General features: G+C 45.9%; 1 protein-coding gene across 5 annotated transcripts in view; it reads left to right on the forward strand.

Moving 5' to 3' along the window:
* LOC148036327 (phosphate transporter PHO1-3-like) overlaps window positions 1–24718 on the forward strand; it is a 257590-nt gene extending 232872 nt beyond the window's left edge. For 3 of the 5 annotated variants that reach the window (XM_087678327.1, XM_087678325.1, XM_087678324.1), the window contains 2 exons: window positions 17578–17714; window positions 24310–24715. In XM_087678327.1, coding sequence (XP_087534453.1) covers window positions 17578–17714; window positions 24310–24400 — 228 coding nt within the window. In that variant the 3' untranslated portion in view covers window positions 24401–24715. Of the gene's footprint in view, window positions 1–17577; window positions 17715–24309 lie in introns of all 5 variants that reach the window. The other 2 variants (XM_087678326.1, XM_087678328.1) reach the window with 2 other exon arrangements.
* The last annotated feature ends 1059 nt before the right edge of the window (window positions 24719–25777 follow it).

Below are 25777 nucleotides of genomic sequence, written 5' to 3' on the forward strand. Positions count from 1 at the left end.
GGCACGACGCAGATCGTGGAGGCGATTCTCATGGGGCAAGGGATCTTCATGGTACGACTCACCTCGGTAGAATCAGCCCAGGAGTTAGTGGCCAGTTCACCCTATGCCTCCACGAGGGGGTCATTTACATGGTCCCTTGGTATAACAGTTTTACAGTGGAGGCATTCGCGCTCCACAATAGTTTCCTTAGACACCTGGTCACCCTACTCTTCCCTAGACTAGCAATAGAGTATTGTCAGCTTGTGGAAGACTTTGGACGGCTCTTTAGCACTGTCCTTCCTGCCTCTTTTGCAGACGCAGTGACAGCCGCAAGAGTCCCAAAGGTACGGGTGGCAGTGAAAGAGACAAAGAACATACCATAGTTTTTAGAGATTGAGGCAAGCACACACTCCTTTAGGCAACAGGTTATTGTGACGGGGCAGCCTGGTTTAGGCATCTGGCAACAGAGTGCACATGCTTTGGAGCCAAGGCAGCTTTGCCGACAGGCCCACAGGTGGATGCGGACGGCTTCACACGAGTCAAGAGACGACAAAGAGGGAGACGGCAGGGGGGGGGCACAGCTAGCCCCTCAAAAAAAGCCACGGCAGTAGGAAGCAAGAGGGCGAGCGTCATCCCCCTGGCAGAACACCACGCGCCCCCCCCCCCCCCCCCCCCCCACCCCACCCAGCAGGACCACAGGCCTACACATCCATCCCCCACAGAGGTGTCATAGGCGATCTCACCCGAGGGCCCACATGCCCCCCCCCCCCCCCCACTCCACGGCCCCCACCCCCACCCCCGACCCTAGTCCATAGCCCCCACCCTCCAGAGCTACCGGCCCTCCCCCACACCTGCCATGTGCCTCGGACCATCCCACCACCCCTCGATCCTCCCCCTTTCCACCACCACCCGCGCCAACTAGTACCCCTAATCCCCACCTAGCATAGGCGACCCCCCCCCCCCCCCCCACCCAACCCCCCCCCTCCCCATAGGAGGTGAGACCCCCGTACACTGACATCCTCCACCCACCGGCAATCTAGCCCTCCCCTCCCTCCCCACACAGCCACAAGCTTCTCTGTCCATGCCGCCCGTCACACTTTCCCGAGACAAGCGCAACTACTACCACAGGAGTTCTTTTGCAGTGGGCCGTGGTCTTACCTGAGAGTTGCGGAGCACGGAGAGTTCCCGCTACCCCTAGAGGTGGGAATCTTCGTGGTACGCAAGTCGAGCGGCAAGGTCCATCTATTGGCACCACCGGGATGGACCAAACTACACTTTTTTCCTTCAATTGTCTCACACAGGAGATTCGACGTCGACCCCGATAGAGAAGGAGGTGAAGAGCCAGGTGGCAGATCACATCTCCCAGTGGATGGGAGAAGGAGGATTCACACTCTTCTCCCGACAGTGGCCAGCAGGCTGCATGATGGACATCAACTGGTAGGCTAGGGCTGAGGTTCCACATTTGAGGTTTATCTTTCGAGCTTCTCCGTAGTGGAGAGCCCTGATGGATGTGATCGAGTGGCCCCTGGCACAAGTGGCCTGTTTCTACCACTGCACAGAGTCTCGTCTCTCAGCTTGGCTGATAGATGCCCTAGTGGTACCGCCAGGCGCATCCATCACCCCCTTGGTCCGCATGATGGGTACCATGGGGGAATGGAGCTTATCCTCCAGGCTGGCAGCAAAGTGTATTCGCATGCCTCATAGCTCCTCTTCCTCGTCAGTAGCTTCCACACCGAACAGAGGTCTGTTCGGTCAGTCACAGGTATCCCCATGAGTGCACATCTTGCATCTTGGAATGTGAACAGCCTCCACTATAGTGGAGCATGTGGTTCCAGGAAGTTGATTGTTCGGCAGGAGCTGCAACCTGCCCTTGCCGGACGGATCGACATCTTACTTATACAGGAGCACAAGCTCACTCCCCCCAGGCCCAGCGGGTAGGGAAGGTACTCCCGAGTAGTTCACACACTTACCAGGAGTACACCATCGGTGCCCACGGCAGGAGTGGAGGCGTATGCACCTCTATTGGCCCGAGCCTCACCGTCTATGTACGAGACCACGGGACGATCGTGGCAGGGAGGGTTCTATGGATCAAATTGGATATTGAGGACTCGTGCCTTGGAGTTGTCAATGTCTATGCCCGTACTGAGGTTAGGGCACGTAAAGGTTCTGGGTGGAGATCACAACAAGACTCCCAAAGGTGGACTCCTGGATCGTTGGAGGAGACTTGAACAATTTGGAGGCCTTAGAGGACCAGCAGGGTAGAGGCAGAAACTACCAGGGCATGGCTGGGGAGGAGCAGGAGGCGTGGGAGGTCTTCCTACTTGCAGTAGGATCATGTGATGCTTGGAGAGACCCAGCTTTCCACAAAAGGGAAAGGTCACTGGACTTCTCGTGGGGATAGAGGCAGCTAGGCGGAGTCCTGCTGGAGCGGTTGGTGGACAGATTCTATGTGGCAGAGTAGAGATGCTCTCGCAGAGGCCAGGTAGGGCAATTTGTGGGCACCACTTTGTCCGATCACTGCTCGGTTCTCCTGACACTTGACCCCCAATCATCTGCCCTAGACACACGATCCTGTCGGATCCCTAACTTGATCTATAGGAGGGAGGATGTGACAAGACAGATAAAGCAAGTTTGGACGAAGGAGTGGGGCACGAGGGACCAGATTGCAGAGGAGGTTCCAAAGGCCCTAGACAAGTCGCGAGCACAACCTGCCAAGAGGCAGCCATACAGGCCAGGCACCAGAGCTGGGAGGAGAGAGCACTCCAGCGCGACCTTGCAGCCACGCAAAGATTATTACAAGAGGCATCAACGGATCTCACCCTCCACGCACAAGAGCTACGCGAGTGAGCAGCCATTGATGGCCTAGAGTACAAGCACTCAAAGTTCTCTTTCCGCACCTCAGCAGCTTTCTAGTCACGCAAGGGAGATACGATGTGCAGGGAGTTCTTCCAGGTGCACCAGCATCTCTCCTCAGGAGAGCAGATATGCAGCCTTCAAGATGAGTATGGGAGGACTCGTTCTAGCCCAAACGAGGTGATGGGGATCGCCACCAACTACTACAATCGCGTGTTCTAGCAAGAGACAGCCTCAGCTAGAGGGCAACGATGTAGACAACAAGTCTGGGATCACATCCTGTCCCTCGTCTCAGAGGAGATGGGACGCTCCCTCCTAGCCCCCTTCACAAAGAAGGAACTAGAGGATTCTTTCCATACACAGGACGGGAAGAAATGCCTGGGAGAGGCCTCTCTAAGGCCTTCTTCACTACCTACTAGGAAGTAGTGTAGGACCCCCTACTAATGGCTTTCCAGAAGATCTTCACTTCATGATAGATGCCATGGAGTCTTTCGGCCGGTCTTATCAGTCTTCTCCCCAAAGGGGGAGACCGGTTGGAGCTTTCCTAGTGGAGACTGATCACATTATTGTCAATGGCCTATAAGGCATTGGCAAAGATGATTGGCAGGCGACTACGCGTCTTACTTCCAGACATCATCCATGACACACAGATAGGATTTGTCCAGGACAAGAGCATCCTGGTCAATGTATTCCCCTTCTTTGAGGCGACAAAGTGGGCTCAGCAGAGTGGGCAGAGACTAGCCGTACTACTCTTGGATTTTGAGAAAGCTTATGAGAGCGTGGATTGGGACTTCCTAGAGGGCACCATGGTGAGGTTGGGTTTCCCTCCCGCTTGGATTAGTCCACACTTTATAGATCGGCCACCAGTAGGGTTCTCCTAGGTGGTAGGTGTGGGAAGGAGTTTCGACTGGAGAGATCGGTACGGCAAGGCTGTCCCTTGGCCCTGTACCTGTTCGTACTCTTTGCAGAGGCAATGTCCCATTTCCTCAGGTCACGTGTGAGCAGATTACGCGGCCTCCGACTTCTAGTGAGGAGTGGGCTGAGTTGTTAGATTGAGAATATGCAGATGACACAGCACTCTACATAGAGGACGATGAGCTGATGCTGGAGAGAGTGAGGCTGGCTCTTAAGGTGTTCTGTCTTGCAGCGGGAGCAAAAATCAACCGGCAAAAGTCGGTTGGTTTCCTCACAGATGAGGACTCTAGTACGGAGTGCGGCATCCACCTAGGATTTAGATTGGTGAGTAGAGGAGGGTAGACCGTTCGGTACCTAGGGTTCCAGGTGGAACTCGACATCACCCCCACCGAGCAATTTCTTCCTATCCTTGATTCTATTCGGAGGAAGCTGACCTACTGGAGCACAGCTCGCCTCTCACTAGCCGGCCGAGCACTAGTGGTGAACTAGGTCCTACTAGCGATGGCCTGCTATATCGCCTCGTGTTGGTGCTTCTCCTCATCTTGCGTAGTGCTGCTTTGTTGCCTAGTGCAGAACTTCCTTTGGTCAAGGTCAGATGGCTCTAGGGATTCCAAGGCCAAGGTGGCATGGGCGACCATCATACAACATCGGTCAGAGGGAGGGCTCGGGATCATAGACCTAGAGTACCAGAGTATGGCCCTCTTGGGCAAGCTAGTTGTCCACGGCTCCGGGGGATCCACTAGGGTTTACCATATGGTACCACGTGAGTGTAAGGGAGGGGGGTTATTTGAGGGAATGAAGGTATATTTTATAAGGTAAGGTCCCATAAATAGGGGGGTAGATAAATAGGGGGTAGATAAGGGGTATTTTCATATATTTCTTGCACAAAGGTGGCGTCTCCGTATTACTACTAGTGAATTCCCCGTGTCCACGCCCTCACACCATGCGGGTAGACCTGGAAGGTTTTATTGCAGGAGGGTCTTCAGGATTGTAAATCGAAGCTTGGCGGTGAGTGGAGACCGTCCCTGAGATGGATCTTCACGTCAGCCTAGATTATCCCCCCCAAATCACCTTTTCCACATAGCTTACTCCGCATGTCGGATGGCCTCCGCAAGGCCCTAATCTAGAGCCCCCTAGGCTACCAAGAGGAGATAGACCGTCAGTCGGTGATCTGGAACCCCGAAGTCAAAGATCGGGAAGCGGCACAGATTGGTGACCGCCCCCACATCCAGTGGGCTCTGGTTGGGAGGCGGGCCCGGTTCATACCATCAAGACATGGCGGGAGGTGTAGAGGATGGCGGACGAGGAGGTGCTGCAGCGAGTATCAGGCTACCAGAGAGGAGTGGAGTTGAGGAGAAGGGAGATAGACGCAAGAATACCTTTGGAGTGGCTTGCTCCCCCAATATGAGTGCCAATAGAGCCCGAGGAGGTATGGGCCGCTAGGTTTTCACCATCAGGCATCCCTTTACAGGTGGCAGGTAGAGTAGGCGGTGCCTTGCAGGGGAGTTTCTTCACCATTCAAGAGGGGGGGCGTCTGGCCCTTGACAGGGGGCAGCAGGATAAGGGGATAGCTGCCCTTTCGTGGAGAAGGATTTGGGTGGTGGGCCTTTAGGGGAAGACATGGTGACTGGACCTTTATGTTTTCTGGAAGGAGCTCAAGGAGTGGCGCCTTTGGATCTGGGAGGGTAGACCACTTGATGTGCTTTAGTGGGATCTAGGAGAGTGGCTATGGCCGGCCACTGTAGTCGCCAAGAAGCCATTGAGGTTTCCAGAGTACACTGCCAGGATTGGCAGACACGTACTGATGCAAACGGATATGGATTGGGCACCGTCACGTAGTAGGAATTGGGTGGAGCACAGCGTCATGGAGCCGTTCCAACGGACCTTCTGGCATTGCTTATGGGATGGCTGGAGGCCGAGGAGGGTATCGTATTTCTTATGGCCGGTGGCACATGGAGGCTTGGCAGTGGGAAGTTGGCTTGTCTAGATGCAAAAGGAAGGAGGTTGTAAGCACTGCACACAGCAGCCTCTGGAAACCCCAAAGCATTGCCTTTGGTTATGTGAGGAGGTGCAGATCGTGTGGAGAGGAGCATGCCACATCCTTCACCGTATAGCACCCAACCTTGGATGTATCTCATGGGGAGATTTTTGGCCGCAAGCAATCCGCTAGGGCCGTCACCTTCTATATGAGGTCATAATGCAGGACACGATATTCATCATCGAGGTAGGGTCATGCGCAATGGTCGGTTTAGAGGCTCTACCCATCCGCCAAGTATTGGAGCCCACAGTAGACCGCCCTGAGGTATGGGAGATCATAGGGAGTCTTACTATTTGGCATATTTGGAAGGCACCATGTCAGGAGGCTTTCGGCGAAGAGAGAGTTTTAGTACAGGCTACCTTAGCAGAGCTCTGGACATCCATCATCCACTCCCTCCACAGCCGTTGGGATCAAGTGCAGGGCGAGTCGAGGGGCTCGTTAGGAGCTCCGTTGTCATTTCACGCGTACTTGGGGTGGCCAGGACCTGTTTTTCATGATGCAGGCAGGCAGCTCCAGATGGCGATACACCCCCCCTCCATGACTTCTTGCCCCCATCTCCCCCAGACCGCCTTGAGAGGCTTGTATACATGATGTATTTGTGACTTTGCATCAGCTCCAACTAGTCTGTTGAGCATGAGCATTCCGTTGTAATCAATTTTTTTGAGTAATATAATCAACCACATTTTATTTGGGAAAAAAAAAAAAGTTCTAGATGGTAAGGCTCCATGGTAAATAATAGATTCTAATGAAATTGCAATTAACTTCATATGCATGGCTTCATGTTTTATGTTTGTAACAATTTATCAGGTCTCTTTCTTTGGACTAAACGTTGATCTCTTGGATGCTATGCTGATCATGTTGGTATGCCATATAGAGAAATATTGAGGTGAATGAAAAGACCCATACATGGTCTTGCAGCTCTATTGCAGCTTATTTGCAAGAATTCTCTCTATTTAGGGGATAGTTTTGGCCTACGTCCCTAAGGCATTGCATGAGGACAACAATGCTGCCGTACTTTAAAATCATATCAACTATGGCAATCAGACATGAAGTGCATAGGACTCTAGATTAGCTAAACAATTTAAAAAAGAAACAACACATAGTTAAACTTTATACTTTAGATTTCCTTGCCTTAATGTCTGTAGACTTTAGTATTTGTTTTAGTCATCTTAGGGCATCCTTATGTAATAGATTGTGGTGAATACAAACTTAAACATATTTCTTTGCATGAGTCATAGGCCCTCTTATCTTTCATGTGTGTATTTTGCAATAAGCCAATCTCTTATAGCTGGCCCCTATTGCAAGTATGAATTATTGTATTTGCACATTTATGATTTTTTAAACCTCGTAATATATTTAGAATCTCATCTAATTGTGTTATTATATTCCTTTCTTGCTAGTTTTACATGTTTGTTTTCTTTCAAATTGTTCAAAGTCTCTTAGTCTTCATAGTTTCCTCACAATGTATTTTGAAGCACTGAAGGACCTTTTGTATGTAGTCCTTTTGTGACAAGTAAAGGAGTCCCTTAGAGCAATCTCATGTGACGCACATGTCAAGAATATGTGAGGCATGTCCCATGTCCTTTATCTTAAAGCTCTTCTTGAGCTGATTTTTCAAGGCATCCATATTATCATGAGATCTCCTTATTTTCTTTTTCATATAAATATCTAGACTTTAAATTTTTCAACTTATGCTCTTAGCTCTTATTCTACATTTTTGCCTACACGTAGTAGCATAGCAACTATGGACAATTGTTATACTCACCCCAATGATATGATGCTAGGAGGCATCCATTTAGCTTGAGAGATATATGTCTGCACAAGAGGCACATTATTTAGCTTGTATTATCTAGCCTGAGAGGCATATGATTTAGCGTGAGAGTCATATATCCATGAGAGGTTTTTAAATAGTCAAGTGATCTACGAAGGCAAAGGCAAAACATGTGGTGAGTGACTACCTTTTATTACATGAAATTACAAGTAGTATCCTAATTGAGCTAGCTGCTTTATGGAAATTCGTATAATAAGGAGAGAATGACTGAGGATAATTAGAGAATATAAAGATCAATTGAGCACAATGAAAGCTTAACTTGAAAATCTTATGAGACTCAAAAATATATTTTAGTAAGCATGCTCTAAAGGAAAGAAAAAATTCACCAGTTAATGTTTCAAAAAAAAGAAAAAACTAAAGAGTATATTTCCATAATAAGTAGAATTGAACTAAGAGGCTATCTTTAGCTAAAATTAGCTTCAAAACTATATATCTCCAGCTAAAATCATCTCTAGTACAAGTAAAAGTTCTTTTTATAAGCTACAACTTTGGTTTTTGTGGTACATCTAAATTCTAAATGAATCAAAAGTTATTTTGCTAAGAAGCTAGGTTGCTATATAGGCTTAAATTGGAAAATTTGGCTGAAGTTTGGATCAGTCCAAAGAACTATTTAGAGATGAATAAAACTCCAATTATTTCAAATCAGTTCAAGATGATAACTAGACAGTTTTCGATAAGAAAAAATTCGAATCATTTTCTAATGACGAGTTACTAGTTTGGAAGGTAAGGTTGTCAAAATAGAGCATAAACTTAGCCAAAAAATCAATTTCTGCTTAGTGTTATGAACTATGGGTTCAAGATCACTTCGGGATTAACATATCTCATGAAATATTCAAAAATTGTAAAATGTTTGGCTAGTATAAATTGTAGAGCTTTTTAAATTCTAGAACTTTTGTTTTTACACCTTCCTCAAATTCTAAACTGATAGAAACCTACACTACCTAGAAAATAGCTATGGAGGAGGATTTTGGATTGAAATCTAGGCAACTTGACTGACTTGGAGATTTCAGAGTTCAAGTAACCCATGTAATCATTGAAAACCCAATAATTACATTAAATAGACTAAATTTTAAGATTTTGAAAATCCAAATCTTTCTAAGGTAAAATATTAAAGCCTATCTATGGTGCCCTACTATGTAAACATGATGCCCTCTTTCCCAAAATAAGAGTTGAGAAATATGAACCAATCAACATAGTTAAATATATGATAAAATTGGGAGTTTTGAAGCATATTTATTTCTAAAGGATTGCTTTGTAGATCTTGATTGTTCTACATTTCTTGCCTTCATATAAGATGCCAAGTGATCGAAAGTTTGGAGTGTAGTCAAGCTCTGATACCACTATTGCAAAGCAGACTGCATGGTGAATCTAGCATCTCAAATCTTGGGTACAAACAAACCTTATTAAAACATAAAAGAATTTAAATACGTTACCAAATTTAGAAGCAACAAGATACATGCATGATAGGGACAACCTTCCCGATGACAAAAGCCATGGTTTGCCATCCTTCATTATAGAATATTGATTTACATAGTTATTTACACTCGTATCTCATATCTAGCTGGACATCAAGGACAAGGGCACCTGATGGACATGCTAGTAGCAAGGAAGGGTGGCTCGAAGAAGAGGGAAAGTAGTTGCTACATGGTGTAAATGCTTGTTTATCAAAGGCATTTAAAAGGATTCATACCATGCTCTCATCTAAGTCTCTAGCTATTCATCTAGTTGAGAAGGGTCTAGATCTCCAAATTTGTACAACTACCTCTCTAAGATTTTCATCGTAGAATAGGTGCTTTGGAATCCTGACACTAGAGTTGGGTCCTTCGACTCTCTCAGAAAAAAGTAGTTGAATCAATGAGTGGTCTAACAGGATTGTGCTAGTTATGATGCCTAGTCAGCCGCCCCTATCACATGCATAGTCATCCATATAAAAATTGATCGATTCTTGAGAATTTCTTAACTCCTACCTTGTCTCTACTAGCAGAATTGAAGTGAGCTTGTAGATCTACCAAACTTTGTTGTGAACCATGGGTCCTGTCTCCTGATTTGGAATAAGAGTTCTTTTTAAGTAGGTTGCTCTCTTGTAATAGTCTCTATGTTCTTGCCTCTCCTATCCTTCAAAGCCTCCACCATATTAAAGTTTCCCCCAACTATCTAGTGATTGGCTTGTATTAGGGATTGATTGAGGATAGTCCAAAATTGTCTTCTATCTCATTTGCCATTCCGGGAATAATTTACCAATAGATCAATAAGCACATCCTCCACTCTCATAGAGATCCACATGGCTCTCCTTGAGCCATGATACCCTTGCCCTATACTGAGTGGGTCCACTGCTCCCCAATACATATGTATACACCAGCGCGTATCTTTGTGACTCCCATAGCTTTTGCTTAGTAAGTATGGTACAGTCCTGGAAATAGGTGGTGTTTCTACAGTATCAGAAAATCAATTGATCCTCTCACTAATGCTCTATGTGAATCCTATCTCATGATGCTCCAGCCCTGCCTGAAGTTTCATCCTTCAAAGCTTTCCATGAGAGGATCATCATGGGGTGCATCTAAGTCTCTCAGATTGGCATGGCTCTGCAACCCACACCTATCTCTGCTGCCTCCTAGTATACACTGTTTCAAATCTCCTCTCTGCTAGCTCTATTATAGCATGTAATGGGGGGAAGTCGTCAAAATATGCATCCGGGTCCTCTGTCTCCTGCTTACTCTCCAAGGTTGCCTCAGCCTCTCCCACCTGCTAGGTATTGGGGACCTATCATGGGATGAACTCTAGGAGCTTTGCATGCTGACCAGAGTCCTAGAGACGGTGGCATGTCTATGGACTAGTGCATCTCTTGGGGGGTTGCTGGTGTCACTGCATCCAAATTGTTGAATTGTGTCATTGCAATCCAAGGAGCTGCTGCTATTTGGGGCTATCAGACCAAGGAGGACATCTTGAGGGCTGTCACTTTATCCTCTGAGGTCTCTAACTGCAGCTCGTGTGAGCTGAACTCATGCCTATAGCATCCCTTTCCTTGGGGGGGGTGGGGGTGATCTCCAACCGGTTTTCAGACCAAGGAGGACATCTTGAGGGCTGTCACTTTATCCTTGAGTGCAATCTCTATGTCTAGAGCAAAGTGGATTTGCGGGAATGTGTCAGCTGTAGATATGCAGGGGGTGGCTTGAAGGGTACTAGGGTGGAGGAAGAGGCGGGCACGTCCATGTTGAGAGGTTTTCTTGGATGGAAGGGAGCACCTATGGTGGCAGAGGTGGGAAGAGGCTGTGTGGGGTTTTGGGGAGCACCTGTGGTGGATAGGAGTGACAGACAGACTAGAAGGTGGGAAAATGCGGCCAGACAGGTAAGTAGCAGTTGCAGGCAGACAGGAAGAAGGGGAGGCAGTCGGCAGACAGCTGGTGGGAAAGAGTGGCAAGCAAAGTCTTTGGTTCTTTCATTATCATCTGCATTCTTCTTCTCTCTGTGTTCTTTCTTGCTTCCATAATGCACACTCAGATGGTATCATTCGCCATGTGCTTCGCATAGAGAGTGATCAGTCTTTTGTGTGGGGGGAGGGGGGGGTGATCTCCAACCAGTTTTCAGACCAAAGAGGACATCTTGAGGGCTGTCACTTTATCCTTGAATGCAATCTCTATGTCTAGAGCAAAGTGGATTTGCGGGAATGTGTCAGCTGTAGATGTGCAGGGGGCGGCTTGAAGGGTACTAGGGTGGAGGAAGAGGCGGGCACGTCCATGTTGAGAGGTTTTCTTGGATGGAAGGGAGCACCTATGGTGGCAGAGGTGGGAAGAGGCTGTGTGGGGCTTTGGGGAGCAGAGGCACGTAGATAAGTGGTGGATGGAGTGACAGACAGACTAGAAGGTGGGGAAATGCGGCCAGACAGGTAAGTAGCAGTTGCAGGCAGGCAGGAAGAAGGGGAGGCAGTGGGCAGACAGCTGGTGGGAAATAGTGGTGAGCAAAGTCTTTGGTTCTTTCATTATCATCTGCATTCTTCTTCTCTCTGTGTTCCTTCTTCCTTCCATAATGCACACTCAGATGGTATCATTCGCCATGTGCTTCGCACAGAGAGTGATCAGTATTTTGTGTGCTTCCCCATCTATTGTGTTCAGAGCATTGTTGGTGATGCTCATTGTGAGGATTCCTCCTCTAGGTGAGGAGCCATGGAAGAAGTTATTGCTATGGAGATTAGAGATTGTTGCTCCTGTTGGTGGAGGACCATGGCAGCCTAGCATTCTCTAGAGTTTTCAGCAGATCAGGGTTCCAAGGTTAGGCTGTGAGGTGACATTTGGAGCCGCTAGTCCAAGAGATCAGATTGATCCATCCACTATTGAAGAGAAGATGAGGCAGCCTCTTCTCTTCAACCATATATTGAGGATAGAAATGTGCCACAACATAGGACTGAGAATACACGATGTTGGGGGAGATTCCTTTCTCAAATAGCTTCTATAATGGCATGGTTTGGCTTTCTTGATTTACAGGCTGATCTACAAAGACAGGGACTTTGAGGAAATAGAGCATCCAGAGTGTTATGGAGATAGTACCTCCAGAATGGAGGATTGATACAGAACCTGGATTGGTCTCCTTGCAAGGAAACATTCTTCTTGCAGCAGTTTCCACTGGTGTGAAGTGTGTTCACCTTGTTAGTCTAGGAGGATGGTAGACTCATGAGAGAGAATTTGGATCATTTTGAGTCCATGGGACTTTGAGGAAATAGAGCATCCAGAGTGTTATGGAGATAGTACCTCCAGAATGGAGGATTGATACAGAACCTGGATTGGTCTCCTTGCAAGGAAACATTCTTCTTGCAGCAGTTTCCACTGGTGTGAAGTGTGTTCACCTTGTTAGTCTAGGAGGATGGTAGACTCATGAGAGAGAATTTGGATCATTTTGAGTCCATAGGATTCTCTTGGTAGAGGATTAGAGTGGGGAACTCATTGTGACAAGAGCTGGTACTTAGACTTGGACCCCGTGATTTTCACATATTATAGTGGGACCCTGGTGAATAGATATGTAGACATCCCTTTGCAGGGATACACCACTATAGTGGGGAGGATGATCTAGATGAGTAGGATTAGAGTAATGCCAGGTGCTAATTTGCAATACTAGATTGGATAGAGTTTCTCATCACCTTTCCTAGCTAGCTTCGGGAGGCAATTGGATGATACCTCTGAAGTCAAAAGATTTCAGTCTTTACCAGTGCACAAAGCTTAGAAGTTGGCAGTTGGATTGGTTATGATAGGGATCCAGCTGCATGTGCTCGATGTGGAGATCTAGAGGAGACACAAAGACATTGTATATAGCATTGCCGTAGAGCTCAAGCCATTTGGAGGTGAGTCCTCAGGATTGTGTTTCATGGCACATCAAAGATTATGGTGGTTACATGGGGGACTCAAGTATGGATGGATGCTCAGCTTATGGATCTAAGGATGTACATGGGAATGCTTTATATATTGTAGCTCTTGAGCAAGAGTTCCATCCAAATTTTTTCACAATCAGAGTGGCTGACAAGTTCTATCACAGATGGGAGCTAATAGCTAGCATCATTGCTTGGCCTATTTTGACTGCAAGGTACAGTCATGCTAATAGCTGTTGGTTTATTGAATATATCCATTGTGTGATGCTCTCTAGGATTTGGACAGATATTATCCACTTTCCCCAGGATGTAGGAGATGTAGAAGGCAACTTGGAGACTATGAGAAGGAAAGATGCTTTTCTCAGGATCTGGGATTCTGGCAGTTTCTTTCACTTCAACACATGGTTTGAATTATAGATCTCATAATTGGTTAATCATTCAGGCCTTGTAATAGACTTCCTTTTGTTTTATGATTATTTTTCTTGGAAGTCCCCTATAGGGCTAATTTTGTAGCTGGCCTCCAGATATTTTATCCCAAGGGAGTTAATTAATAGAATTGTTTTTTTTTCTCTAAGAGAAGAAAGAGACATGCTTACATAAAGGACTGGATGCACTAGATATACTAGATATTCTTCATCAGCTCATACCCCCTTTGAATCTGAAAATACTTGTGTCAACTATTGGACCCTCAAAAGGAGAATGGTGGACATGGAAGTCTGGCTTTCCAAATATAGTTGAAGAAAAACTAAGAGCAGCATGTCTTCATTCATGATCACAAGCTTGATGGCCATATAGCCTTGGAAAGTAGTATCTTACAAAGGTATAATTGCATTTTCATGGGTTCACAATGACACAATATACATGTTGTTGCCATCAATGGCTCCACATGATATATTTTTTTCAATCTTGTTATTTTCTCTTTCCAATCCTTATGTGTCGCAGCTCACTGCCGTCGTGCTGCTGCCCACCATTGCGCCTCCCTCCTCTCGCGCAATCGCGCCTTTCCCCCTCCTGCCCGCCATTGCACCTCCCTCCTGCCCGCCATCGCGCCTTTCCCCCCTCTCTCCTGTCCGCCGCCATTGCGCTGCACTCCCTTTCCCTCCTGACGCACTGCGCTCCCCCTCCCATCAGCTCCTTCTCCTTGGGCTCCCCCCCCCCCCCCCCCGCGGCCCCCTCGCCATGCTAGCCGCCAAGAAACCCCTGCGCTGCCCCATGCCTGTAACCCTCCCCCCCTCCCCCTGCTGTCCCCCGCCTCGCCTTGCGGTCCTGTCCGCCAGGCCTCCACCCGCATGTTCCCGTTGGGAGCCAGCCATCCGTGGAGTCCAGCACCTACCCCACCACCGGAAAACAGCATCCCCCCCCCCTCCCCCGTTGCTTCCTCCATTTGCAGCAACACCCCACCCTCAGGTAGCACAACAGTGTGATTGGTACTTTCTCAGTAGGGACGCGCAATGGAAACCTCTGGTTAGACATTGGTGCATTTTGCGAGTGCCCCCTAGTCAAACACCTTGCATGTCGTCCTCTCCGAGGAACAACTCTTAACCGTCCGTGCCACAGAGCTAGAGCTAAAAGAAACAAAGATTTTTGGTCAGGTCGTAGAACACTCCCCATCCAGGATCCAGCTTCGGGATTGGCTTCACTCCACACTGCGCATTGGCACAACGCAGATCGTGGAGACGGTTCTCATGGGTCAAGGGATCTTCATGGTACAACTCACCTCAGCAGACGTAGCCCGTGAGCTAGATAGCTCATCCTATGCTTCCACAAAGGGGGTTATCTACATGGTTCCCTAGTACAGTGGCTTCATAGTAGAGGTATTTCCGCTCCACAACATGTTCCTTAGACATCTGGTCACCCTACTGTTCCCCAAACTAGCGGTAGAGTATCATCAGTTAGTGGAGGACTTTGGACGTCTCTTCAGCATTGTCCTCCCCGCCTCCTTCGTAGACGCAGTGACAGCTGCAGGAGTCCCAAAGGTACAGGTGGCAATGAAAGAGACAAAGAATATACCACAGTTTTTGGAGATTGAGGTAGGCGGACACTCTTTCAGGCAACAAGTTATTGTGACCGGGTATCCAGGGCAATGCCTGCATTGCCATGACTTTGGGCATCAGGTAGCAAATTGGTTGTGCTTCCGAGCCAAGGCGGCTTTGCCGACAACAGGCCCGCAGGTGGATGTTGATGGCTTTACACTAGTCCAAAGATGACAGAGCTGAAGACGGTAGGGGCGGGCGCAGTCAATCGCTCTGACAAAGCCATGACAGCAGGGAGCAGGAGGGCGAGCATCGCCCCCCTAGCAGAACACCATGCCCCCCCCCCCCTCCTCGTCCCACTCTGCACGACCACAGACTGCCACATCCATCTCCCACAGAGGTGTCACAGGCCACCTCACCCGAGGACCCACATCCCCCACACCTTCCCTTCCCCCCCCCCGACCCTAGCCCATAGCTACTCCCTCCAGAGCCACCGGCCCCTCCCCACACTTGCCTTGTGCCTCCGACCATCCCACCATCCCTCGATCCTCCCCCTCCCCACCATCTCTCCCGTCGATCAATCTCCCAGATCCCCACCTAGTACAGGTGATCCCCCTCCCCTCCTGCAGGAGATAAGGAGCCGCATATGCCGACATTCTCCGCTCACCAATAGCCTAGCCCCTCCCCCCCCCCCCTACATAGCCACCAACTCATCTGTCCTTGCCTCCCGTCACACTTTCTCGAGACAGGTGCAGCCTACCCTCGCTAGAGATGGGAATCTTCGTGGTACGCAAGTTAAGGAGCCGCAAGGTCCATCTACTAGCACCACCTGATAGACCAAACTATGCTTTCTTCCTTCAGACCTCTCATACAGGAGACTGGATGATGACACAGATAGAGGAGGTGAAGAGTCAAGTGGCAGACCACATCTTCCAGTGGGTGGGAGAAGGAGGATTGGGCCAAGATTATTGGTAGGCAACTCCACCCTATGCTTCCACACATCATTCACGACACACAAGTAGGCTTTGTCCAGGATAGGAGCATCCTAGACAATGTCTTCACCTTCTTTGAGGCAATAGAGTGGGCCCAACACAATGATCAAGAATTGGTGATACTACTACTCGATTTTGAGAAAGCCTATGACAGGTTTGACTGGGACTTCTTAGAGGGCACCATGGTGAGGTTGGCCTTTCCCCAGGCATGGATCCATGGGGTCTCCGCACTTTAAGAATTGGCTACCAGCAGGGTTTTCATAGGTGGCAGGCGAGGGGAGGTTGTAAACGCTGTTGGTTAGCCGAGATACAGAAGGATGGAGGTTGTAAACGCTGCACATAGCAGTTTCTGGAAACTCTAAAGCATTGCCTTTGGTCGTGTGAGGTGGTAGAGCTCGTGTGGAGAGGAGCATGCCGCAATCTTTGCCGTATAGCACCCAGCCTTGGATGTATCTCATGGGGGGCTTTCTGCTAGCAAGCAGTTAGCCAAGGCCGTCACCTTTTGTATGAGGCTGGGATGCAACACGACAGGATCTTCATCATTGAGGTTGGGTCATGCGCAGTGGTTGGCTTGGAGGCTCTATCCATCCGCCAGGTACTGGAGCCAACAACAGACCGCTTTGAGGTATGGGAGATCGTAGGGAGTCTGACTAGATGGCACATCTGGAAGGCGCGGTGTCAAGAGGTTTTTGGCGGGGAGAGGCTTGCAGTACAGGCAGCTTTGGCAGAGCTCTGGACCTCCATCATCCACTCCCTCCGTGGCAGATGCGAAAAAGGGCAGGGCGAGTCTCGAGCTCGTTAGGAGCTCCATTTTCACTTCATACGCACTTGGGGCGGCCAGGACCTGTTCTTTATGATACAGGTAGGCAGCCCAAATGGCGATACATACATCCATCCCCCCCCCCCACCCCCCGCCCCGCCCCCCCCCAACCCCCGACCCCCCATGGCTTCTTGCCCCCATCCCCCCCAGACCCCCTTGAGAGGCTTGTACACATTATTTATTTATGACCTTGCACCAGCTCTAGCTAGTCTGTCAAGCATGAGCATTCCGTTGTAATGAGTCTTTTTGAGTAATATAATCAGCCACATTTTACTTGGAAAAAAAATCTTTATGTGTCAAAATATGCTAGTGAAAGGCTAGACATCACTTTTGGATGCAGTACTGTCTCAAATCGCCAAGGCTTTTGGTTTATTTGATAGCTAACTTGGGAATACTCCATTCAATATCTAACATAGCTTGTAAGGCTACAAAATAAAGTTGAGTCCATCTAAAAAAGATGTGGTGTGTCCAAAGGAGGTTTACAATTTCTTTTTGTTGCATAGATCTTTTAGCTCATAACTAGCTTTATGGTGGGCCTTGGAAAGTCATCACACACACACACACACACACACATGTGGGCACGCATGCACGCACACGTACACACCATACACATTAGAGTATTTGTGATTTTATAGTGATCTTTATGAAATTGGTATTTAGGGGGGGAGGGGATAGGAGGAAAGGTTGAAAGGCATATGAATTTTAGTATGAGCATAATTAGTTGATCATTACACGTTTCCCCCCCCCCCTTTCTGGTTTTGTGGCAGAGAAAATCAAAACCCTTTTTTATTCCTTAATGCAAGAACATAATTATTTGCTGCAGGTACTGAATCTTTTTCTCAGACTTGCATGGTTACAATCTTTGACTCGCATAGAATTGTTTAATCTTGATCGCCGCATATTAGATTTATTGTTTGCTTCACTCGAAGTTTTTAGAAGAGGTCACTGGAACTTTTACAGGTAAGAAATTCTTGTGCCAAGCAATGTGCACTTGACACTTGGAGATATTGATGATACCATATTTGTGTGCTTTCTAGATTTTTATATATGTTTGTGTTGATAAAACCTCGTTTCTGGTCAAACAAATTGCTTGTAACATTGGTTCAAAGACAAGGCATGCAAACATATTCATTGTTGATACTTTCATGAAGTGATACAGAAATGAAAATGAAAATCGAGTTGTATGAAAAAAGGGGAGATGTACTACTGTAGTATCGGATGGATGGTAATCAATCACACAAACATGCATGCACACACAAACAAGAGTAGGAAACTCTCTTGGGCCACCAGCTATACCAAAGGCATCAGCAAAAGGTTTGGTGGAAAGCATCCATGATGCTATGCTTTGACCTCTGTCTATCGCATGATAGGGCCTGGTCCATGTCATCCCGCACCAAGGTGTCTCCACTAATCTGTGCTTTGTAGGCAAACAAGCATATTGGCCTCCAGGTATCTGTCAAGGCAGGCCAACACTACTCTCCTGAGTCCAAATCCACCTCATCAGGAAGGAATTGCAAAGCCACACATTCGGCAAGAATTATCACTATTCATAATGAAAAATCCATCACATGTAGCTAGCAAGCAGCATGTGAAGCGTAGTATAAAAGAAAGGGAGTGGACTTCTCTCAGAAGATGTCTAACATCAAGCTAGAGATTTTCAAACTTCAAGATGCCTTGTGAAGACCTACTAGAAAAAACATCTAGTGTGTACACTGTGAAGGTAACCATTTTTCAACAAAGTGTCTTAAACTAAGACCTAGGACGTGCTAGCAATAGGAACATGCATGAAGCTATCCATTGCAGATTGCCCCAATGCTTACCATACCAACAACATTATCATCCATAGTATCCAATGAATTGCCTCTTTCAATTTTGTTGAGGAGCTTCATTAGCTCTACCTTCCCCCAATGATTAGAGACCAAACATACCAAGGGCCCAACTGGTATACCGAGGTCTCCAACTGCACCAAGGGTAGACATCAATCCAACTGGCTTACCTAGGCCTCCAACACCAATCATTACCTTGCCACAGAGCGATGCTTCTGTGCATTATGTAGAGGAGCTACTCAAGGAGGGACCTTATGTAAACCCCTACATCTCATACAATGAAGAGGAAAACCCGATTCTTATGGACTACATGCCCATCTCAGTGATGAAATTGGGTAGAGGAAGAGGATGAGGGTTTGGAGGAATGCAATCATAGGAACCAATGATGTGTTGTAATTGCGGTCATCTTGGACACATCTCCTCTCATTGCCCTGAGAAGGTATAGACTAACAAAAACAAAGCTGAGTTGCGATGCCATGAGTGTGGTATCACACTTATATGTGGATTTCCCTAGGAGAAAAGCATCAAAAAGTGGCAAGAACATGCCATCAGTGCCTTTGGGGTTATTTGGAATTGAAATGTTTGATGATGATGCCACACCTCTCATTTCCAAAGTCACTGCTTGTGGATATCTAACCATGCTATGTGTGGATCAAACTGCCATAAGTTTCCTTGAAGCCCAAATAACTCTGATTCTCCTCCAAGGGATGTCCAAGAAGGCAAGACCTTGCTGCTCCCTCTCTAGGGTAAACTGGCCACCCTCCTGCAGGTGAAGGTGTCTGGGGAACCTGCATTGGAATGCCCATAGGTAGAAATTATGCTATGCACCCATGTCACGGCAGCAGCAGCTCTCTTTAGGGAGGAGTTAGTCAGTCCTAGGAAATCACTGCATCAATCTCCTGCCTGCTCGTCTCTGCCCCCCTCCGACAACCTACTGCTTACTGAAGTACCTTGAGATCCACACCCTTCTAGATGTCTCTCCACACCTTGATGGACCCGGTAGGGCCAACCTCCCCGAGCTACATCCTGTCACACTCTTGAATCTGTAGATTCTAGATGATTTGTTCTCTATCAATCTCCTCTCGGCAAACTGGGGGTCTCTGCTCTAGGACCTCTGCAAACTCTGCAAGACTCATAGCAAGCTGTGAAGGATTATTAGGGTAGGATGGTCAGCATCATGGTAAAGATCAACCTCAAAGATGGTCTCCACTTGCCTCCTAAGCAAAGTCAGCATTCCTGGAGATCCTATTTGAGGAACTTCCATGCTTTTCTGCTTGGAGTGAGCCCTCACACCTCTAGCTTGTGACTAACGAAAGACCAACCACTTTTAACCGGGTTGCCAAGCCAACTCCTAGGAGGAGTTGCACTAGATAGGTGATTTTTGTCCCACTAACTGCGATAATTCTGTCTAGCCTTCCCCGATATTTATGACATTCTTCCGTAGTAGTCCAACTATTCTCATGCAAATATCTAGACCTCAGTAAGCTTACTTAGTCTTGCACTTTGCTTTTTTCAACCTTCACAGCTATGTCTCTATACTGGGCACTAGGATGCTAAGCCTAGGATGTTTGACCTTAAGAAAATTGGTTTCACGGCATAGATCCAATGGATCTATGTGCACATCTCTATTTAAGTTTCTTTTAACTTATTTCTTCTCTGCTTTTATATAATAAATTCTTTTTATTACTTACTAATCAATAAACATTCAAAACAATCAACTAACGTTCTGCAAACCCATAAACTTTAATTTTCCTTTTAAACATCTCCCCTCTTCGTACTGTGCAATCTGTCGTCGCTATTAATGTTTAAATAATTAATTCGTTTTTATTTTCCAATGGTAACGTCCTTTCTCTCCCCTTCTTTAACTAAACATCAATCATGACAAAAACAAGTTCTTTCCACACTCTTATACGTCCACATACACAATTCATTTTTAATCCCAGTGTCTCCCCTTAATTAACAAATTATCCTGGTGGCCCTCCACTCTTAATTCTCTTGATCGCTCAAGAACTGTTAATAAAATAGAACTTTGCAAACACTATATTTTATATGAACTGTTAATAAAATATAAAGTCTATACCTTCTCAAAAGCATCTAAGTCCTCTACCTCCTCCTCACTGTCCTAGGCCATCATAGCCTCCCTTGCCTGCTGAGTGTCAAGTACCTGAGATGGGCTAAGCTTTAGGAGCTCAACCTGATGAGGCGATGGTTTGGGGGATTGTGGCGTATCTGTAACCTGTTATAGCTCTTGAGAAGCTACTGGTGTCACTGCCTCCATGGGCTGTATCACATCAATCTATAGTGCTGCCAATCACTATCAGTGGCTATGGGACCTCTGGCTCATGGACATCAAGAGGAGTGTCTATGGGAGCAATGGGGGGCTGCGGTGGCTCCTCATGGGCTGATGGCCTAAGGTCCCTAATCACTCTCTACCATCACTCTGTCTATCTCTTTGGCTCTAGGCCCTCGTGCCCTTGACTCTTGTCTCAGCACGTTCTCTTCACTGTCAATGTCTCCTCCTTTGTCTAGCCTTGTGCCATCTCTAGCACTTTGCCTCACTCCTCCTATGTATCTTGCGTCTACCACCTCCCTCATCTCTGAAGGAGGTTTGGCGTCGGCAGGTCCTGTGGCATTCAGCTGCAAGATGTCCAATCATCATGCAAGCAAAGCATTGACCAAGGAGGCCTGTATAAAAGACTAGTTGGATAAGAAAGCCCCCATGAATGGAGGGAATCCTGATAGTCTAGGGAAGGAAATGCAAAGACTCTATGGGTACTATCTCTCGGACCGATGGGTATCTATGTGGGCCTTGTGAGACTGCGTCAGCAAAGGCCCTATCTCTCTGAATGACGTGGCCAAATGCACTACCAATCTCAAAAAGGTATGATGTAAAATACTCATCAAGGCCAGGTAAACAGATGGTGATGGCAATACCATCTCCAAGCAATGAATAGTCCCAACCCTCGATCCATGTGTCGAAGTATGCCACTGAGGTGCTGACATCAAGCGGGCCGATAGCAAGCATTGCCTCCATTTGCTCGGCTAGGGTGCCAATAAGAGCTGACTGGATGGAGTCCTTTAAGACTATGGATCGATGAACAATCTCCAACCATTGTGCAAGCCAAGGATGATGCTTCTAGGGCTATCACTCTCTCCATGAGTGCTAGCTTTGAGTCTGGAGCAAAGCGGATTGGTGGGAAGCATTGGCCGAGTGTGTGCAAGGGGCTAAACTAGAACCCTCTGGGGATGGTGGAGGACCGGTTGCAATCTCAAGCGATACGCTAACTCCATGTGTGTGTGATGTGGGTGCTTCGTGGTCTGTTGGTGTAGGGTATTGCCGTTGGTTTTCCTATTGGGGTTGTGAGGGGGAAGGGGAGATGGAGACTTCCCGTGCAAGGAATCTTATGAAGGCTTCAAGGGTGGATGAGGAGGCTGAGGAAGTGTCCATGGCTGGGAAGCAAGGAGAGTGTGTAGGCAAAGCAGGTTGAGGTGTGGTAAGCAGGGCAGCCGCTAATTGGGGGCAGTTTTTCTTTTACAATTACCAAATTTTCCACCCTCCTTGTGTGCCCAATCACCTCTCCATCTTTTCATACTTTGTTTCGTTTCGTGAAGCAAGGTTATGAAATGAAAATTTTTTTTAAAGAGTGTCTTTTATTAAAAGAGGATGAAAGCTGTTTTTCTATTACCACCCACATTTTTTCTGTATCCTCCTCCTTGCACACTGCATCACCTCCTCCTTGTGCATCTCTTCCTCCTCCATTTCTTCCTAGTCCACCTCCACCTCATCTCTTCCTCCTTTTCATCCACCTTTTCCACACACTCCTCCACCTTCCCCTCTAGGTCTCTCACCTCAAGCAAAAATACCCCCTCACAATGTTTTCACTCATGAACATTAGTTTCTACTTTCACTTTACATTATGTATTATATGTATATTGTAGCCTTTGCATTTTGATTTAAGACATGAATGCTAATTTCTACATTAGTTGGTGATATGGTTGTTTTGGTTTTAGGCTTCTGACTTTTGGCTCTAAGATCCAAGTGGAATGAACATCTTCATTTATGGATATGTTTTCTTCCTCGAATAATACCATTTAGGGATCTATTTTTCTTCCTCTAATATTAGTAATACATAATAATCTTGGTTATTATGAATAATAATTTTTGAAACCTCAAGGTTGCTAACGAAATGAAATGCAAAATGAAACCTTGAAATGTCAAAACATGAAACAAGGAAAAACGATTGTGGTGACTATGTTCGTAGTGGATGACAAAGTGATGTCAATTAACCCCTAGGTGTACAAACAAGCTATTCAAGTAATCCCTACAGTTAGAGTAGTTGTTACAGGAAGGGAGAAGAACTACGGGTATGGTATTCGAGGTGTCCCTGATTTGCCACCCAAGTACAGAGTCCTTGGAGCTTTTGTATTGCATTTTTTCTTTTAAGCTTTGCGCTTTGATGTCAACGAGATTTTCTTAACTTGTGTATCATTGCATATTTTAACTTCTTTTGGAGTTCCTATACAGTATGTAGAATATACAAAGCCCATGCTTCAAGAAGGGACAAACAATGCTGTAGGTAAGGACAAATGTCGGCCATCTAATTTCTTTGTCAAAGGGTTATTATACACACAATATTCCTCATGAGAGACAGCATGTCACCTTCTAGGTATGAGAGGTTAAGGAGTAGGTGACTTCTTTAGTTTAAGCTTAGCAACTCTTCTTAGTCATGTTCTCTATGTTCCAAGAGGGGATGGCACCGGGCAGGGTGTTTGCTGGGATCCTGATCTACCGATTACAATAGGTAGTTGGGACATCTCGCAAGATGATGCCCCAAATATTCGGAAAAAGTGAAAAAATGTAATGGTGATTGTCTACTCAATTGGTCATTGCAAGGAATGGAGGTACATTGATAGAAAGGGAAGGCTGAAGATGGATCAGATTCAGCTAATTCTGCTCTCCTACCCCTTCTGGCCTTACTTTGAAAGAGATTGCTTGTGGTCAATTTTAGGTGACACTTTAAAGTTAGCACATTTATATGAGGAAAGCAAACCAGAGGAGATGTAGGCCCTATCAAGTCTGGCCTTTCCTAAATCCTCACCTCTCTCTTTATTAGACCATGTAGAGAACTTTTCACAATCATCTTCAACAAGACTATTTTCATCTTTGGCCTTACACCAATAGCCTTTTTCTTTTCCTACGATTATTTGGCCTTTCTGAAGATATCTGTCCTGAATACTTTCCACCATATGATAATGGGGCATTTAAGTACTTGCAATGAATCCTAAATACTAAATCTAGGAGAATAAGGATGATTAGCATACGATACAGTGGCAAACTCTTCATCACCTTTAAGTATGACAGCACCTTACTGATTGTTAGGGTCTTTGCTAACCTGTTTGACCAAACTTACGATTCTTATATGTACACCAATAGCAACCCCTACACTCCTGCCTTTATAATCAATGAAGTCCCACAGGAAATCAATGAAGATGCTTTGCAAATCCTGTTCTAAACAATTCCCTGATTGCATTTGCTTGCAAGAAATTAATTATATAAGTATCTTCTTTTTTATCATCAATCTTCCAGTCAATGTTCATGTGAATGTGAGTCCTACTATTTAACTTTTGGCAGACATTGTATAAATTTAGTTCGGTTGTACTTCTTAGGATTGAATATGTCAAATAACCACATTGTGTGTTTTCTACACATCCCTTGTGATCTTTCTCAGGTTAGAAAATGAGCATCTCAACAACGTGGGAAGATTTAGGGCCATCAAAACAGTTCCCCTGCCTTTTAGAGCCACGGAAAATGATGTATAGATTCAGTTCAACAAAGTGTGTTATTCATGTATGGGAAATGATGAAGCCGCGTGTGAAATTCAATTTAACCAAGCATGCTTTCTATATGCGGCAACATGATGACATGCAGAGTATCTTTTGCATTGTAAACTAGTTTAAGACAAAAGTATAATTTTTGTGTGTTGTCACACTATTTGTATTACAAGTACTCTTAGTATAATTGTCTTCTTGCCTTATCACGTTACATACTTATAATTGAGACTATTAACGGGTCTCCAGTTCAGACTCGGAGATCAAGAGAGAAATTTGATTGTTCAAATCTAACACTAGAATCTATCTCCTGGGCTTTTCTTTTTTTTATAAACTCGATGCTTGATTTTACTCTTCTATAAATCATCGCATGTGCAAGAAGGAAGCCGTGCAATTGACATGGAGTCATTAATAACCGGAGCTCTATTGTCTTCTATGCTAATATAGAATACAATTAGCTCATAAGACAATTGTCTTGCAAATAATATTTGTGTCCAAAGCTCTACCCTTCTAAATATTTTCCTAAAATTCCTTTATCGACCTTGATCTCAATTTAACTAGCTTACCATCTCGGTATTTAGATTGATATCCATTAGGAACACTTACAAAAATAGATGCAAATGGAGCATGGAGAGTAGTAAGACCAACATTTTATAAGTGAAACCCTATTGTTTTGAAGATATTACCTTTGATGGAAGCAAACTTATGCCCTTAGCCATTAGTCACACCCTTGTTGGAGGCCTTGGTGGTCCCACAATATAATGTTAATCAACTGTCTATTAGTGTGTGTTTAAGGTATTGCAAATCCAAAGGAATTCCTTAAGGACATTACTAGGATACTTTTGTTGACTGCAAAAGCAAGATCCAAGCATGGCATGACTCCATCATTATTGCATATATACTATCTACATTGTTCAATGTGATTAAACAATCTATCAAAACATGGCATTTTCCTTTTGGTTTGGTTTTACAAATTTTCTATAGTGTTTTTGGTACCTTTATCTCCTTAATGGTGAACTAAAACCATGTTTGTGATGATAAAGCATACTACACAACATTATGCTTATCTATTCCTTACCCAATGTCAAAGTAATAAACTTCGGCTTGTGACTTCTCATTCAAAATTTTTTAGGAATACACTTGCTTTGAACGCTTTTGGTGAACACTATGCAAACTCACACTTATTCACTACATCTTAGAGGAGCCCATGTGTGTTTCCTCCATTGAAGCATAGAGTAAATCTACTAGTCACTTGCCAAAGTTGAAAGAAACACATTTAGCATAAAGATTGTTTGCCATATCTTGCATCCTTGGGGCCAATGTTAGACTTATTTTCTTTCAAGTATGCATTATGCCTTATGCTTTGAA

This window comes from Lygodium microphyllum, chromosome 5 (assembly GCF_053477565.2).
Source record: "Lygodium microphyllum isolate KBCC chromosome 5, Lygodium_microphyllum_v1.1.10, whole genome shotgun sequence".
Lineage (NCBI taxonomy): Eukaryota > Viridiplantae > Streptophyta > Polypodiopsida > Schizaeales > Lygodiaceae > Lygodium > Lygodium microphyllum.